Here is a 16600-nt window from a genome sequence, read left to right as displayed (position 1 = left end):
TAAGAAGAAGAATATAACACCTACGACCTACCTTTTCTTTTTTTTCTGTATGTCAAAACCACATGAGAGCTGAACTGTTTTCCCATGGCTTAGCCCCCATGCACCATCGTTTATTAAATCAATAATTTATAACATTTTGACATACCCTTATACCCTCACATAAATTTAATATGTACATATTATTCTGATACTGCACACGTAGGTATTACGCGTGCCGACCGTAAATGAAGTTTTAACTCCGAGTTATGATGTAAATTAATTTGGTCTTTACTTCTATATAGACGAATATAAATATTATATATGTACAACGATTTAGAGTGTAGGGCTAAGTGATCGAATATCACTTTCGGGCCCCATACAACAATAGGAATATGATATATTAGCCTATATAATCCAGGGGTGGGATCGACTCTTAAGTATAGTCTTAAGCCCACTTGAGTATAAGTGTCGTCCGCTCGTGGGGCTCGACCTGTATAGAGCGTGGCCTAAAGAGGCGCGCTAAGGGGTCGTGTCTTACGTGGTCGCCCTGAAAAGGGCGGTTTTGGTTACGTCGTTGATCGTCAGTCCAATGCCCCGTGCTGATGGTTAATCCTCGGCTATGGATTCTGTCTTGGTCCGTGGGTGAGTTGTAACACGAGTCGCTGGTCTTGTCTGATGTGTATCGATCGTCGATTATGTCACAGTCGCAATAGTCGCGTAGCGGCGGGACTGGGTAGCTGTCGTCAATCGATACGATGTCGAGACTCGAGAGACGGCGCGGACGTATGCTGGTTACCGGTCGATACGAATATTATTATCGTGGAGCGACAAACTCGTAGAACGATCGTCGGTCAATACTATTCTGATACGCCGTGGAGCGGCGATGACGCAGACAGCCAGCTAGTCGATACGAGTTGAATCGCCATAGGGCGGATAGTCTCGTAGATAGGTCTTCGGTTGATACGACTCTTGAAAGTCGAGTGTCGGCTAGGTCGTAGACTGATCGCTGGTTGATACGTATCGAACTGCTATAGAGCGGCAGCCTCGTATATTAATCGCCGTTTGATACAATGCTTGATCGTTGTGGAGCGGTGATAATATGTATAGTCGTTGTTGGTGGTCCGGAGTCTTCTGTGTCTGGTACTGGGCTTGATTGCTGTAAGTGTTGACACGTTGAAGGTTTTGGAAGGACTATACTTTTTTCAATGTGCCCACCTTATTACGTGTGCGTTAGTTTTTTGTCATACTAGTTTTTTTGTTGGTCTTGAGAAAGACCTTTTTAGTAGTTGTTCCGTAACAATACGAACAACGGTTCTGAGCAGAGACGATTTGTAAGCCTAAGATGTTTTATATTATATATATATTGTAGGTAGCCTGTAAGTAGCCTGCAAGTTGAATACATTTTTATTATTTGCATATTATCATATTCAGTGGTAGGCTGAACTTCAATTTTAAATTACGCATTTTCATAATTATGTACTTACCACCACCACCACCATACTATTTTTAGTTATAACAAAGTTATGATGTTAATAAAATGTGATAAAAAGAGCCCAGAGGTCAGGCTTTAGCATGTAATTCTGCGCCACAGTCACGGGGTGGCACCACCCCCTTTGAAAAGTTGACGCAACTGCGTCAAAATTGACCACTTCGGCTCGCCACTGATCATATTTGAGTAGGTATAATAATATACTTTAGAAGTTTCATGTACCCATGAATAATATTTTTAAATTACAAGAAAATAACTAAAACGTCTAAAACTGTTGTTCTTGGTTATTTAGTACTTATGTAATTTGATCCAAATTTAAACTTAAAATAACCAAAAAAAAAACTGTACCTATTTATATAATTTAAATTTTTGGTTATAAAATCAACTACTTGCGTGGAACCTTCTTTTAAATTTTCAATCATTAACCAAAGCTATATAGAAATTTAATATTTTATAAATGTTAACTACGAAATATTTTGTAAAATTTCAATTTGATAAACTTTATTTATTTAGATTTTTATGAATTTTGTCAACATTTAACATCAGACGCTCAGAAAAAATTATTCCGGACTTACGCTCAACTTGTTTTTAATTTCCACTAACAAAACCTTATGAGGACCGTTGTGTTAAATTTTAAAATTTTTTGTCAGAGCTAAAAAATTGTATAGACAATAATTAAAATAACTAATAAAACTAGACCTATATAAATAGCTCAAAATCCTCAGAGGAATATTAATATATCGAAAATTGTATAGTGCCTAAAAATTGCAAATATAAACATTCTGTGATCATTTCTTGCATCTACAGTTATTTTTTTTTAGCTACAATAAAATTCAAAATAGACTTTTTTGAAAACTGATTTGCGTAAAAATCTCAGATTTCCTTAATTTTTTTGTTTGGATTTTATTCCACCAAATGCACCAACTAAATTCACTTTCCTAGTAGATAAGATGCTGTTGAAGAAAATCTAATCATTTTTACTGTCCCAAAAGGTGATACTAAATTGAATAACTTACATAAGTCTTCTACAAGTTATAGATATATGACATTTTTCCCAAATGTTTGTATTAGAATTTCCTATACATGATTACATTTTCAAAATATTCTGACTATTTTTGAGCTATGTATAGACATTTGACATAAGCTAATCTGTTATTTTTTTTTGCTTTAAGACTACCTAGTCATGTAGAAAAATTTGTCAATGTCCAGATCGTCAGTTACGTGAATGATCAATCTTATTCTGGAAGGCAGTCAGACTCCCTCTTTAAAATCTAAATCCCATAAACATCACTTGAAAATCTATTTTCCATCTTTATGCTAAGTAAAATTACTAAAACTATCATTTTTGAAATTGTTTTCATTAAAAAATTTAGGTCACCGATGACGAAAACTTAATCACTTAGTTTTTAAATTCGGTCGCAAAATTTAAAAACAAGTAAAATATGTATGGAAATGACCAGCAACAGGTAAGGTACAAAATAAAATATATAGGTATAAAATTTGTTGTAACCAAATTTTATTATTCAAATTTATTGTAAAAAATATTGTTGTTATATTTTACAGAACCAAATAGTCTAAATGCATTTGCGTTTATGGGAGATTATTAGGTAATAATAACAATATTTATATTTTTAACAAATCAATGCGATTTTGACAGACAGATTTGTGTTATGGTTTATGATAAATGTTAAAAGATATAATTAAAATGAAAGTACACGTAATAAAATATTATATATAGATATCGATGATTCGTGTAAAATTAATTTTAAGGCTGGAACAGGGTAGCGGACACTAAAATAAATCATTTAGTCGGTGGCGTCACATCGGGGGTTGTTAACATCCGGCCGACGAAGGCTGCTTTTCCTGCATGGTCAACTGTATGGTCTCCATGAGCCGATCGATGATCGCCGTCTGATCGGCTGATCGTTGTCGAAGCACGGTAAGTTCGTTTTTGTGACGGTCAATGTCACCGGCCGATCGGCACTGATCGTCGGATAGACGGCGGTTGAGGTCGGCTAAACTGACTGTTAGTTCGCTGTGCTGTTCGTACAGCCGCTGTCCCTCGCAATCCACCCGGCCCACTTCGGTACGCAGCCAGTTGATCCTGTACAGCAGCTTCTTGATGACCGATTGCTGGGCGTCGTCATCGTCCTCGCGGCCGGCCGCCTCAGCGATTTCGTCATCGGTGAGTGAAGCAGGTGCACGAGTGGCCGGACGTCCGTCACCGTCGGCAGCCGCCGCTGCATCTCCCGATGATGCGGCTACGACCGCCGCCCGTCGCATTATCGTCCGTTTCAAGTACTCATCCGGATCCGCCTGGTATTTGTGCCAGCTGAACACTGGCATGGCTTCCCGCAGGAAATCCATAGCCAGTGTAGCCCGGTTCAACGTCCGGTCGTATAGATACGCGTATTTTTCGCACAGTGCCATCTGCTCCTTGGCCAAACCGTCGCTGATGTGTTCCGTTCGGCTCTCGAACACGTCTGACACGAACGTCCTGAAGTCGTCCACCATGGCGTCCGACAACTTCATCATCAGCGCGCCCTGGTCGCACGTGCAAAGCGCCACCTGCGCAGTTCAGTAAGCAAATTATTATTATTATTATATGATATATTATATTACTGAAGGATGATTGATGATTCACCAAGCATGCTATACAGTACATATACATATATGAATATACGATATACCTATACATAAGTTTATTCAAATTCTGCAGATTTTTTTAAATTTTGTAGTAGGTACCTATATTTATTTTTAAGTTGGTAAACTAGTTATTATATTTTTAGTAACCGGGGTATTTTTGTAAGCATCCTGCAGTGGTGGAATAAACATTGCTTTTTTTCAATTCAGAATCACCTGCATTTTTTTATGTTACCAAATGGAAATTCAACTGAGTAGCTTCTGAGATATTAAACTTTACGTTCTAATAATAATAATTAATAATAGTTTTACATCAGACATAAAATAGTTTTAAAATATTTTAGTCTAGTATTTTACTCGGACAATTAGAAAAAATTATAAAATATTCATATATTATTGAATATAGGCATCTATTATTAATTACCTATTATAATATCTATAAATTATCATAACCCCCACATATTTAAACCCATTATCATGAACTATTTTCTTTAGTACATTAATAATTTTGAAAAACTAGTTTGAATTAAAAGCATCGATATTTAATAAAAATCAACTGCTATTAAAATATACAGCACAAATATGGACAATTTTTAAATAAAATAGGAATTTTAATTGCCACTGTGAATTTCTCAAATGGCATAAAAATGTAAGTACCTACCTATTAAAAAAAAAAAATCTGTGTATTTTAATTTATGGCAAAGTAGGTACTGTTCAATTATTAACTAAAACGTAGCACGCTACTCGATATTTTCCACTTCGAAGAAAATATATGAATCATAAATATGTATAAATAAGTAACCATTAATTGTATATATATACCTAGTGGACATTATGTAATTTTTACATTTTATTCTTTTCTATATTGATAAAAAAAGCGTCACGCAAAATCAATTAGAAAATAAAAATATTTGTACCCAGCCCAAAAACATATTTATGTTAATATAAATAAGTACAAATAGGTACTCATTTTTACGACTTATAATGCAGTTTATGTTGAGTGATTCTGAACTGTCTCATGAATTGAAAGATAAAAATAGTGTGATATAATTTGTGTACATACCTACACTAGCTACTTAAAAAATCAATAAATTCATTACAAAAGAAAAACAGGGACGAGCATGTGTGTTGAATAAGCTGGTAATATATGATATACAGTATTTATATTGTACATTTGAACCTATATGCTATAAAATCAATATTATTATATAGGTACGCATCAAAAACCGAATATAAAATTAAAAAAATTAAAAAAATGTACAATAGATTTCTGAGAATACGTGAAGTTTTCCAAAATGTAAAATATATATTTACGATTTAAATAATTTAAAAGTATAAAAAAATCATAATTAAAAAAATATACAAAGGATCAGAAAGTTATTTTAAATCAAAACATTTTTTTGTAATAAATTAAGTTATAATGTTTTGGCCTACTGCAAAGTACGGACTAATGTGATAACTAGAAATTGCTTTTGCTTCAAAACAAAGCTAAACATATTAAATTCTGATTTCACCAATGTTTCAGTATACAAAAATACACAAATTGGAAAAAAAATGATGTCCATTATTAAAGTAGAAATTAGAAATTTAGAAATTTAAAATAGGTACTATTATCATAGTCTATTATGTAATGTCGATCCCAGTAAAATAACGTTTTCAGCACGGATAATTGTTCTAAAAATATTATAATTATGTAATTGTGTGTTTTTATTTTTGAAATTTTAATTAATACATCTATGATATATATACAAGTTTTTTATATTTTACTTTTTCGGGAAAAAACGGGGTGGTTTTAGTGATAATATTTTTTGGAAAATCTTTTTTTCTGGAAATTTCGATCCCCATAGTATTAAGTTATTACTTGTGATTACTGTCAACCATGCATATTGCATAAAGTATATTAATCATATTATAATATTAATTATTATAGGTATGATACAATACATAATATATTTTTTTTTTTTTTTAATCACGTATAAATACAAAATTTAACATACTTGTAGGTATCCAAAATGCCAACAAAGATAATATAATATATATTTATGTCTGACAAAAATGTAAACACTACCAGTATTTTGATTTCAAAAACGAAATATTTTTTTCAACTCAATTTACTTATACAGTTTTTGGCTAGCCACACAAATAAAATGTTTGATAATGAATAAATTGTTCATGTTCAATAGTAAATAAATTAACAATAAATTTAAGTATGAAAAATATAATCCAAATGGTGCAAACTAAATTTTTTATAAAATCAAATATCGTTATACCTATTTTTAAAATTGATCGTACCTTAATTTTTGTAAGCGTTTTGATGAAAAAATTATAGAATTTTTAGATGGTTAATCGAATAATCGCATTACTTAATAATATTAAAGTATAATTTAATTAATTAATTATTTATACATTTTGTTTTATTATATTATTATTAATATATGTAATATGGTTATTACCAGTGGCGGATTCAAGCGAGGCGATGAGGTAAATACCCCCTTCCTTGAGAGGCTTGAGCTTATTATATTATATCATATTATATTAAATTTTTTTGGCACCTATTGGATACATTTTAATTCCACCGCTCCCCCTTCCATACGTCATTACTTATTTTCTGGTTACACCATTTTTTGGTACGATATTGGTAATTTTATATATTTATTTTAGTATATTATAATTTATTATTATATACCTATGGTTAAAGAATAAAAATGATCAGATAACTACCTACCTACCTATGTATCAATTAATTCTATAGTTTATTTAAAATTTTCATAGGCGTAAATCCGTTGAAATTTGTGAGGGGCTAACATTTTTAACATCAATGTGAGTGGTGAGACTTCGATCCCACACAACTAAAAAACTGTATACTTGGGTGGCTAAGCCCACTTAGCTCCCCTGTGATTTGCGCCTATGATATAATATGAACATAGTATATACGTGCAATATGCAACATATAAATATATAACTTTGTAAGTATGTATAAACTAAAAGTTTATAACTGGAGATAAATACTGCTGTAAATTATATTATAGCTATTAACTGCAGATTAGATTATTCACACTACGGCAGCACATATATGAAAAGGCCATGTCTATGTAAATGAAATATATAATTATATTACTGATCAACACACACAGTGTTTATTTATATTATACTTATGTACACAAATTACAAGCACACTTAACAGTTAACTTTGAAGTTAAAATACTGTAACAATGTAACATGAAAATCCAACGATGAACGAATGCCAGAATAAATATAAATTTAATTTTGCTCAATCCTTGAAAAGGATGCGAATATCATGAATTAAAATGAAATCCAATAATTGACAGTGAAATAATCCATAGCGTGTAATGAAAACAATGCGCATGGGCTTCATTAACGAACTTTCCACACAAAGGATAGTCGTATTAATCAAAAAAAAAGACAATGCGCAGTATTTTTAATTTATTTTAGAGAAAAAACCCTGTGCACAATTTTGAGGATTTAACGCTCGGTCGATTGTATTAACAATTTTTTATCCTTCTGGGAACCAAAATCTAGGCCAATCGATATTCACACCATCTTGTTGTACAGTTATTGTGTTTTGTATCACATGAAAAGTCTAAAACCATCAGGGAAATCACAGGACACAGGTATACAATATTACTGATATATAAACATCGTCTCCTAAAGGTCAGAGGTTTTATTTATCTTCAGCTATAATTGACTATTGTGATTAACAGTAATAAATACTGTGTGCCTTGGGAAAATTGTCCACCTGCAGCTATGCCAAAGCCACGTATAAGACATATTATATCCACCCACCTGGAAGTAAAAGTCTTGTAATGTGGTGGTGTCATCGACATTCTCCAAAATCTGCAACAGCTCCGGACAGACTGTTTTCTGTTCGGCTTCAGTGAGTACAGGTAGCGCGCAGTCTCCCAGCAAGTCCCTGTAAGCTGCCTCCAATGGTCCTGGTTGTTTCTTTAGCAAGTGCCGTCCGAAATTGTCCAAACACGGATCACACAATTTGGTGAATGGATTTTTCTTTGAGGGGGCTCCTCGGCACTCTCCCCCACCACCACCCGCCAAATGACCGTCGCGTTTTGCCTGCACCCCGTCGTCTTGGCCAATGTCTTCCAACCGTGGCGATTGTAGTTCTCCGCCGTTGCTGTGCAAGTCTTCAACGACGTCGTCGTTTGCTGTCGTTTCGTCGTTGTTGGCTTCATTGTCCACCTGCTCTTCGAAGTCCTCGTCTTCATAGTCACCGTCCACGTCATCACACGTCGTCTGCACGGCCCTGCTGCAGTTGCTCGTCTGCCAACACTCGACCCCACCACTGCCCCGGCCATGACCACTGCAAGGAGGTGGATTTATGTACCGACTTAACGGTACCAGGGGACCCGGTGGTGGATCCCTCACGAACGGACCGTTGATCCTCCCCCGGGCCATCATGTACTGCAATAGTTGCAGGTACTTAAGCTCGTTTGCGCCTCGGTTCTCTGCAGTCAGCTTCAACACCCATTTTTCTATCGTCATTGCCAACTCGGGATCGCGTATTACAACCACCTGCTCTGAAATGTCGTTGGCGGCCACTTCAAAGTCCATGTCGTTATACATTGTTATTCTGTTTGACTTAAAAAATCATCTACAGTAGAAAAGTAAAAAATACTCAGCTGTATGAGATCGGTCAAGAGTTGTTAGCCACTTGCGTATGATAGACTATTTGTTTTTTTTATTATAATATTATATAAACGCTTTATAAAACCAACGTTACGCCGCAATTGTATTTATAATATTTATTCAAATACGAAATACTGCGAAAACACCAAACATGTTTGTGACCGTTGGTAATTATATTTAGAGATCCACATAAATACAAATTCTGCAAATATTATGATACATTTTAAAGGAAATAATTGTATCTTATAACATATCTGTTTAAATTGTAATTTACAAACGTTATTTTTTTAAAACCGGATTAAATTTAGAACAAAAATTACTAACTATATGTATTACAGTTTACAATTAATAGATTAGCCATTTTTAGCGTTGGTATATTATGTAGTTGATAACATAACATGGACGCCTGGACTAAGTCAAAATAATTTTGGTGTCAATATCAGACATGGAGGGCAAAGCCCTTCATGGCTCCACACCGTCATAACACTACATTTATCGGTGTTTACTATTTGGGTCAAAAAAACATTTCCTTACTCATTTTTACAATTTTACAAGACTTAGGGCTGTCAGTAATCTATAAATTAGAACACAGGTATGATTAAAAATGTATTAGTACAATAGTAAATGGTATACAATTTTAAAAAATGACGTGGTTGGTAAACATTTAAATGAAAGAGCTTTTACAAAGTCAAATCTATTTATTTAACCCATCAATTTTTCTTCAAAAAATTTTATTTCAATAAAATTATTTTTCTTTTGTTCTGCTCACTTTTTATTTTTAAGTAATTATCGTATTATTTTATGTATTGTTTTTATATTCGGACCCAATTAGTATGTTACCGTTTTTATAGACGAACCTAATTGGAAGTTAATCTTTATCAGAAATATTATGTAGGACTCAACTTGGATTCACCCACATTTATATAAAATCTTTACACATCAATGATCAGCAAATATAAAACAAGGAATTAAAACATACTTAACTAATTTTGGATAGTTCAAAATTACACTGGTCAGTAATTTATTAATTACAGTATAAACTCTGTTATGATATCAAATATCAAATATTTCGACCAGTGACCACTCAAGCTCAACTACGGTGTACAAAGTAGATAATAATAATAATAATAATAATAATAATAATAATAATATGTTATTACTAGGGCTGGGAAAATAAAGCCCTAAAAACCTACAACAAAGGAATTAAAAAAAGCTAATAAACTGACAAAAAAGTACTAAAAAAACATTTATTTACGAATATCATGAGAAAATGCAAAAAAAGCAAAATCAAAATTGCATATTTGAACTCTGTGATGAATGAATCGAATTTTGTTTTTGATTAGCTATTTCCTGTAGTAGGTAGGTACTATGAAAGAAAATGCAAATGCTACAAAATCCTAGCCCTAGACTTATTACATATTTACATAGGTATCAAGATTATCTAATTAAATATGATGTCAACGTTAGTAAAATTAAAATCCAAAATATGGTATTTCCGTCCTTTCATGACTATAGTACAGTGTCAGTGTACCCATGACAAAATAGATAGGTATGTCAGCCATAATATGAATTTTATTATTTATTTGAAAAGTTTAAATTATTTAAAAAGAAATATTTTCTGAGGTAGTGCATTGCATCACCTACCACCCCCCCTCATACGGGCGTCCCTGACATATATAGTATAGGACATAATAGTCCAAATTATTTGATTTTAGCTTACCTATATGTTTAATATGTAGGTATGTTTATTTATTTAAAATGCATAGATATTTATTTTATACTCTGTTATAATATGATTTTAAAGCAATAATCTTAACTTAAGTAGGTATAATATTAGTTAAACTAGTTAGCGTCTAGAGGTGTTTAAGTATTTTCAAATTTACCACGAGAGTACAGCATTTAATCACATTATTGTAAAATTAGTTCAATTTGCTTTAGAATTTGGTTAAAATATCATTTGGAATTCATCTTAATATGGCTTAATATATTATAATGAAACTTAGCAAATTGCAAAGGCCTTGTGTAGTTGTGATATGTTTACGTATAGACGTTTAGTACCTACCTATTATAAGTTAGTTTCGAACTTTAAATACATTATCTTCCAATGTAATTTTGTTAATCGACTATAGGTTACTTCTCACTCCTCCACCTCCCACAATTATGGTAATATAGGGAAGGATATACAACTCTGAATAGAAGCATAATGCTATCGTATTGTGATATACAACAGTATTATCCTCTTAATTTCTCAGAAACATTTAATGACGACAGTCATTATATTATTGACTATCCCTATAGAGTATAATATATACTATAGATGGTCAATTACACTACATTGTACAGTTAGCTACAATGAGTTAGACCATAGAGTTGATTCAAAAATATTGTTTATATAAATACAATTTTTAATATAAGATACGTATACTCCTCTCCTTTCTTAAAAACTTAGTATAACCATTAAGTAACTCATCTCATATAATAAACCGATATAATGCATTAAATAATAATAATACCTATACATGATTGTGCGTGATTGAATATTAAAATTATATGTTACCACATCAAAATCGAAAGACGATACCCAGTTAAAGAAAATAAGGGAGGAGGAGGTAAAATTATTATAATGTTTTGAAAAAATATTGAATTCCTAATATGCAGTTATAAAATATGAAAAATAATATTAAATATAGGTAATAAATATTTATTATATTTAATAACAAATTTTGTTTAGATAAGTTATTGATCAATCATATATACGTTCAAACTGGTTGATACTTGAAATAAATTAAAATAAATAAAACAATAGTTATTTATTGCTTTTACAGATGAAATACCTACAGTAGACGGTTGCACGTGCAGATATAGTCGTGGCTCACAATCCCGAACTTAAGTCAAAAACCCTTTGTTTCTGTGCGGTGGCAACAAGTTTTACATACCTACGATTGCTCAGCGGTGTCATTAACGTGGGACTTGTATGTATGATGAGTGGGCAGGAGGTGGATTCTCGGTAAAAATTAAAAATACAAAGTGTGTTCGTGTATTGTTTGGTGGTCGGCAGCGGCAGCGGCGGAACATGGCCCGCGCGCGCGCAACCCGGCCAACCAATACCCGCCTCTTCAAGCGTGATCACCCGTAGTTACCTACTGGTACAGGCTGGTTGGCGATGAGGAAGTGAGCGGAATCGGAGAGCGGTTTTAGTGTGATCGCGCGCCGACGGCTTCCACGACGGAGTCTACGGCTACTACGACAGTCGACGGACGACGGACCTACGGGCTACGAAATACGATCAGTCACCAGTGTGGTGTGTACCGGTAAGGTTGCTCGCTGTGTGTTTGTCGCTGTTCTATTGCGTCTCAAAGTCGTCGCAAGCATCGTGACATGTCACGAACTATTATATTGTGAAATGACTTTTTGAAACGAGACAGCGTTTACGGCTTCTCTTCGTCTCCATTAATTGCAGTTTACGAAAATGTCCAACGGCCGTCCCCTGCTGCTTCCTTTGTTGCTGGCCGTCGTGTCCTTAGTCCGAGGTGGTTCTGCTGCGTACTGTGACGAAAACTTGTTCCCAGAAGTTGACGAAGCACAGCAGCTGTACTCCGGCGTTCGGTTCACCAAGGAACTGAGCACCACTGAGTACGGGCCCCTCAACTCATTCAAGACGCTTCACTGTTGCGGTGAGAGGTATCTCAGTCTCGAATGGTAAGTATCCAAATAATATATACCCTTATTAATTATTTCCCTGTGCCCCCATATGGTCCATGTGGAATATATTGTATATTATGCTTACCTAATTAGTCCCTATTTATGTCGATTTACTACAACTAGGTATTGATAATTGTCATTACCTACAATAATGTAAGCAATCCGATGATAGACCTGTTTTATAATATATTATATTATATTATATACGGTCAAGCTTACACATGATCTTATTCGAACTAATTTATTGATGTATGTAATATGTATGTATAAGTAATAACTAATTACAAAAAAGTGAGCAGTCGCGGGCATATGGGAATCATTTCGTATTGAAAATATGTATGGACATCGAAAGGAAGTAAATAAATATAATATAAAGTATAATAAGAAACAATTTTTTTAGATTTTTCAAGAAAAATTATTCTTTATTTTAAAGTCGCATTAGATGTTTAGAACGTGTGGCTACACGCACTTTGCAAGTTTGCGCTTTGCAGTTTGCACTTTATGAGTGCCAACAGCTGGTTTCACCCGCCGTATTAGATGTTTCACATCAATAAAAACGAAAGTATTTAAATTTAATATAATGGATATTGATTGAAGGTACTGTAAATTTGTTAGGTACTGACTTCAGATTAATAGGTACCAGATATAACCATAATCCATATAGATAGTATATAGGTACAATCTATGAGCACCCCTCTCGGTAGTCATTCCCACGTGGACTGATCTTATGTATTATAATTTATAATATATATAATATGTACTCGAATTAGTCGGTATGAATGGCGTCGAAGAGCAATATTGTTTGTGGTTTTTTAAGTACACGATAGTGGCGTTTTGCATTGTGGCTTCTTGGTAGGTACCTACGCTGAAATAATAATCGACCATTATTTGAAACTACCACTGCGAAAGAAGAATACAAAGTGCTGTACATAGCTATACATAGCTGTTTTCTGGGCGTCTCTATTGTGTATTCAATATTGTTCTCGGAAAAAATGATGGCCTTTATTCTTTTCTTGTACGTTATTCTTGTGCGGCGTTACCTTCATGAAATTCCGTCTATTGGAAATACAATCAATACCTACGTAAAAAATATACATATTTTATAATAAATATATGCGTGTTTATTCGGAAATCGGATGTCCTTTACACGTTTATCGACCAACACAGCACGCAGGTTTAGACAAGTTCTGTCAAAGTATAGTATGGTTATTGATTGATGCCTGATGGTACTGTAAATTTGTTAAGTACAGACCATATAGTCATATTAAAGGTACAAACATTATAGGTATTACCATTTAAATCATAAATTTAAAAACTAAATTGTTCATCTGTCTGTTCATCAGAACTCAGAACATTCAACAAGTCTAAAGTTAAACTTTTAAATCAGTCAGAACTCAGAACCTTTTGGTTCCCAGAGTAATACAACTGTAGTGTGCAAAATAAGCAATATATAAGTTATAAATAATATTATTACTTCAACATTATTCTTATTATTTTATTATTTACATCCTGTTTATCTTAGTCTAACAAAATGTGAAAATTAATTTTTTAATCCGTAAGAAGGATAATGTTCCATCGCTAGTCGAAAATGTAACAATTGTATATTTGTATGTATCTACAGGACAGGTGAAGAGTGGATGCAACTATTGATTTATTTTGATTCTCTAAATACAATGTGGACGTGGCTCGTGGTATTTGCTTGATGATTACATAGAATTTGCTGCATGAAATTCTCACCAAAATTATTCTCTGTTTAATGTATTTAACTATGTAAGCTTCAGTGAATATTTAGTCCACAAAATTCAGTCTACAAAACAGCTATCGAGCTATACATAATATTAGCTGTGTAGATTATAGTTAGGTACCTAGTTATTTTTTTTGTTGAGATTATTAGGGTTTATATCCCTGTTCTCTTATTTCTAATTGCATATACTTATTAGATACTAAGAGGTAGTCACTTAAAAATTGATTTAATGAATATATATATATAATATATTATGTTGATGTTTTACTTACCAATATTATAATATATAATTATGCAAAATTTAAAAAAAATTCACAATAATATAGTTTTATTATTGAAAATGTCACATGTATAATACCTATAGGCTATTATAATATATTAATTTACTTTTAAAAATGTAAAGTATATGTTAATTTATTTATTAAGTAGTTAAATTTATTGAATAATTAATATAATATTGGGGCATGGGGTGGCTGAGTGGACTAAGGCTTCGGTTTTCACGTGCACCGACGCAGGTTCGATCTCGGCCACGGGTCGCATTTTTCTTCGGGCAGTCACGGTGTCCGGAGAGAGAGGCCGCCATCCCCATCCGGGCATGGCAGATACCTACGGGTGCCCTCTAGAAAATTCTGCCAAACACAAAAACGTGTTCCTCCAACCGTTCCTCACCGTACCAAAAACTCTACAGTACTATGGCTACAGCCAGCTAATGGCCTCAGTTGCCGGGCTTAAGACCAATAAAAAAAATATAATTTTTCTGTAGATAGCTATTATTTGGATTTTGTTTAAATTTTCAAAAGCTTAGGCCATAATGATTTTAGTATAAAATTAATTATTGCTTCCAGTTCCTGTTCAAATTGTATTTTTACTAAAAAATATATTATTTTTGTTGACATCAGATGCTTATTAATTTTATATACATGTTTATTTAATATTAAAATAAGTTTATCCGGTATAATATTATTGCTAAGTACCTCAGCTATAACATGTAAATTATATCGCTATAAGCCACATTCTAGGTATACATGTTTAGTACAATATACTCAGTATACTATTTTAGTTATTCCACTGTAGTCTGTAAATAATAAGTATTGTATTCAATGTGCAGTGCATGTATGTTATATGTATTCGGACGTGTTTCTTGAAATTTAATATTAAATCTCAATTTTTTACTTTGAACTGAGAATTTTTGTTATTATACTAGCTTTTGATATTAATTTCTTAGATTTGGTTAAAAAAAAACTTCTCAAGTATTTTGAAACAATTTTGTGTATCCTATGTGTAGTGTGTTTCATTTACATGATTATATGGCCAAGAGTTACGCATGCCATAACTGGCGTAACTGAAAACAAATTTCAGCGGGAGGTTCAAAATATTTTTATATACTGTACCTATACCATATACGTTCATACACACATAATTTTTCAGTCAATATGTTTAGTGCTTACATATTTATATTTTTCTCTAAAGAATTTTATACTTCTGGAGTCTGGACCTCCAGTTACGGCTTTCTAATTAAAAATAATGTAATTCAACATTTATAAAATTTTTTGGTAACCAAATTATGAAATTTAAGTTCCCTAAGGGACATTTTTTAAGTTTCTCTCTGCCGTTGGGTAGATTTCCTGAATAATTATTTATTGAATGGAAAGTGGAACTTTGTAAGTACTATACATATTTATTGAAGTGTATCTAATAGTTTTTTATTATCTTAGGAGTTGGGTGTTGACAAATGGGATATGTATAAAATAACACCCACCATTTTAAAAAAAATTCTGTAAAACAGTCATACTCTTTTTGAATATAATACGACCTATTTTAATTTTTCCACCCTCCACATGTCAATTATTTTATTTAAATTTTTTGAATTAATTCCATGTAAACAAGTTACGAATAAGAAGAAATTTTAAGCAAGTTATGTACATTTTTAAATTGTAATATTTACATATATATATATATATATATATATAGGACTATTCATAACTCGCATACAAATGTATTTTTAAAAAAGGTGGGCAAGTGAGTGTCACTGCTGTACAGTAGGTTATAAGTGGGTCACTGTAATGGATTGTGTTAAATTTGAATTCAATGATATAATATCATTGTATAAGAAAAACGATTCTGAGCGAAGACGGTCAACCAGCCTATGATATTACTGAGTATATTTGATGATATTATTATTGTGAATAAAGTAATTTATATATAACCTATTTACGTAGAACCTTGTTTTAAATTTTCAATCCTTAGCTATAAAAGTTGAACATTTTATAAATTTTAACAACAAAATAATTTTTAAATTTTAAATTTTATAATTTTTTTCAAAATTTTAAATTTAAATGCTTGTAAAAAAAATTGTGCTTGTATATTTTTTTCAATTGTTA

General features: G+C 32.5%; 2 protein-coding genes across 2 annotated transcripts in view; one reads left to right on the top strand and one right to left on the bottom strand.

Moving 5' to 3' along the window:
* Positions 1–2988: 2988 nt before the first annotated feature.
* LOC100571912 lies at positions 2989–8863 on the bottom strand. The gene is made up of 2 exons (XM_003246925.4): positions 7916–8863; positions 2989–4036 (listed from the first exon to the last, which is right to left on the bottom strand). Exons 1-2 carry the CDS (start codon positions 8708–8710, stop codon positions 3302–3304), a joined length of 1530 nt encoding a protein of 509 aa, XP_003246973.1. The 5' UTR covers positions 8711–8863; the 3' UTR covers positions 2989–3301.
* A 3114-nt stretch (positions 8864–11977) lies between these two features.
* The window catches only part of LOC100161344, a 44422-nt gene continuing 39799 nt past the window's right edge, over positions 11978–16600 (top strand). The window contains exon 1 of the mRNA XM_001942624.5: positions 11978–12472. Within this exon, the coding sequence (XP_001942659.2) occupies positions 12243–12472 (230 nt within the window). The 5' untranslated portion in view covers positions 11978–12242. The remainder of the gene's footprint in view (positions 12473–16600) is intronic.

The sequence above is a fragment of the Acyrthosiphon pisum genome, chromosome A1, assembly GCF_005508785.2.
Source record: "Acyrthosiphon pisum isolate AL4f chromosome A1, pea_aphid_22Mar2018_4r6ur, whole genome shotgun sequence".
NCBI classification, from domain to species: Eukaryota; Metazoa; Arthropoda; class Insecta; order Hemiptera; family Aphididae; genus Acyrthosiphon; species Acyrthosiphon pisum.
This window is presented reverse-complemented; position numbering and strand designations above follow the sequence as displayed.

What these genes read in the sequence shown, in the direction of transcription:
- LOC100571912 (XM_003246925.4), bottom strand. Translation starts at nt 8,710, where the DNA reads ATGTATAACGACATGGACTTTGAAGTGGCCGCCAACGACATTTCAGAG. An exon ending in TACAAGACTTTTACTTCCAG is followed by an intron (nt 4,037 to 7,915) that starts GTGGGTGGATAT and finishes TGAACTGCGCAG; the next exon opens with GTGGCGCTTTGCACGTGCGA.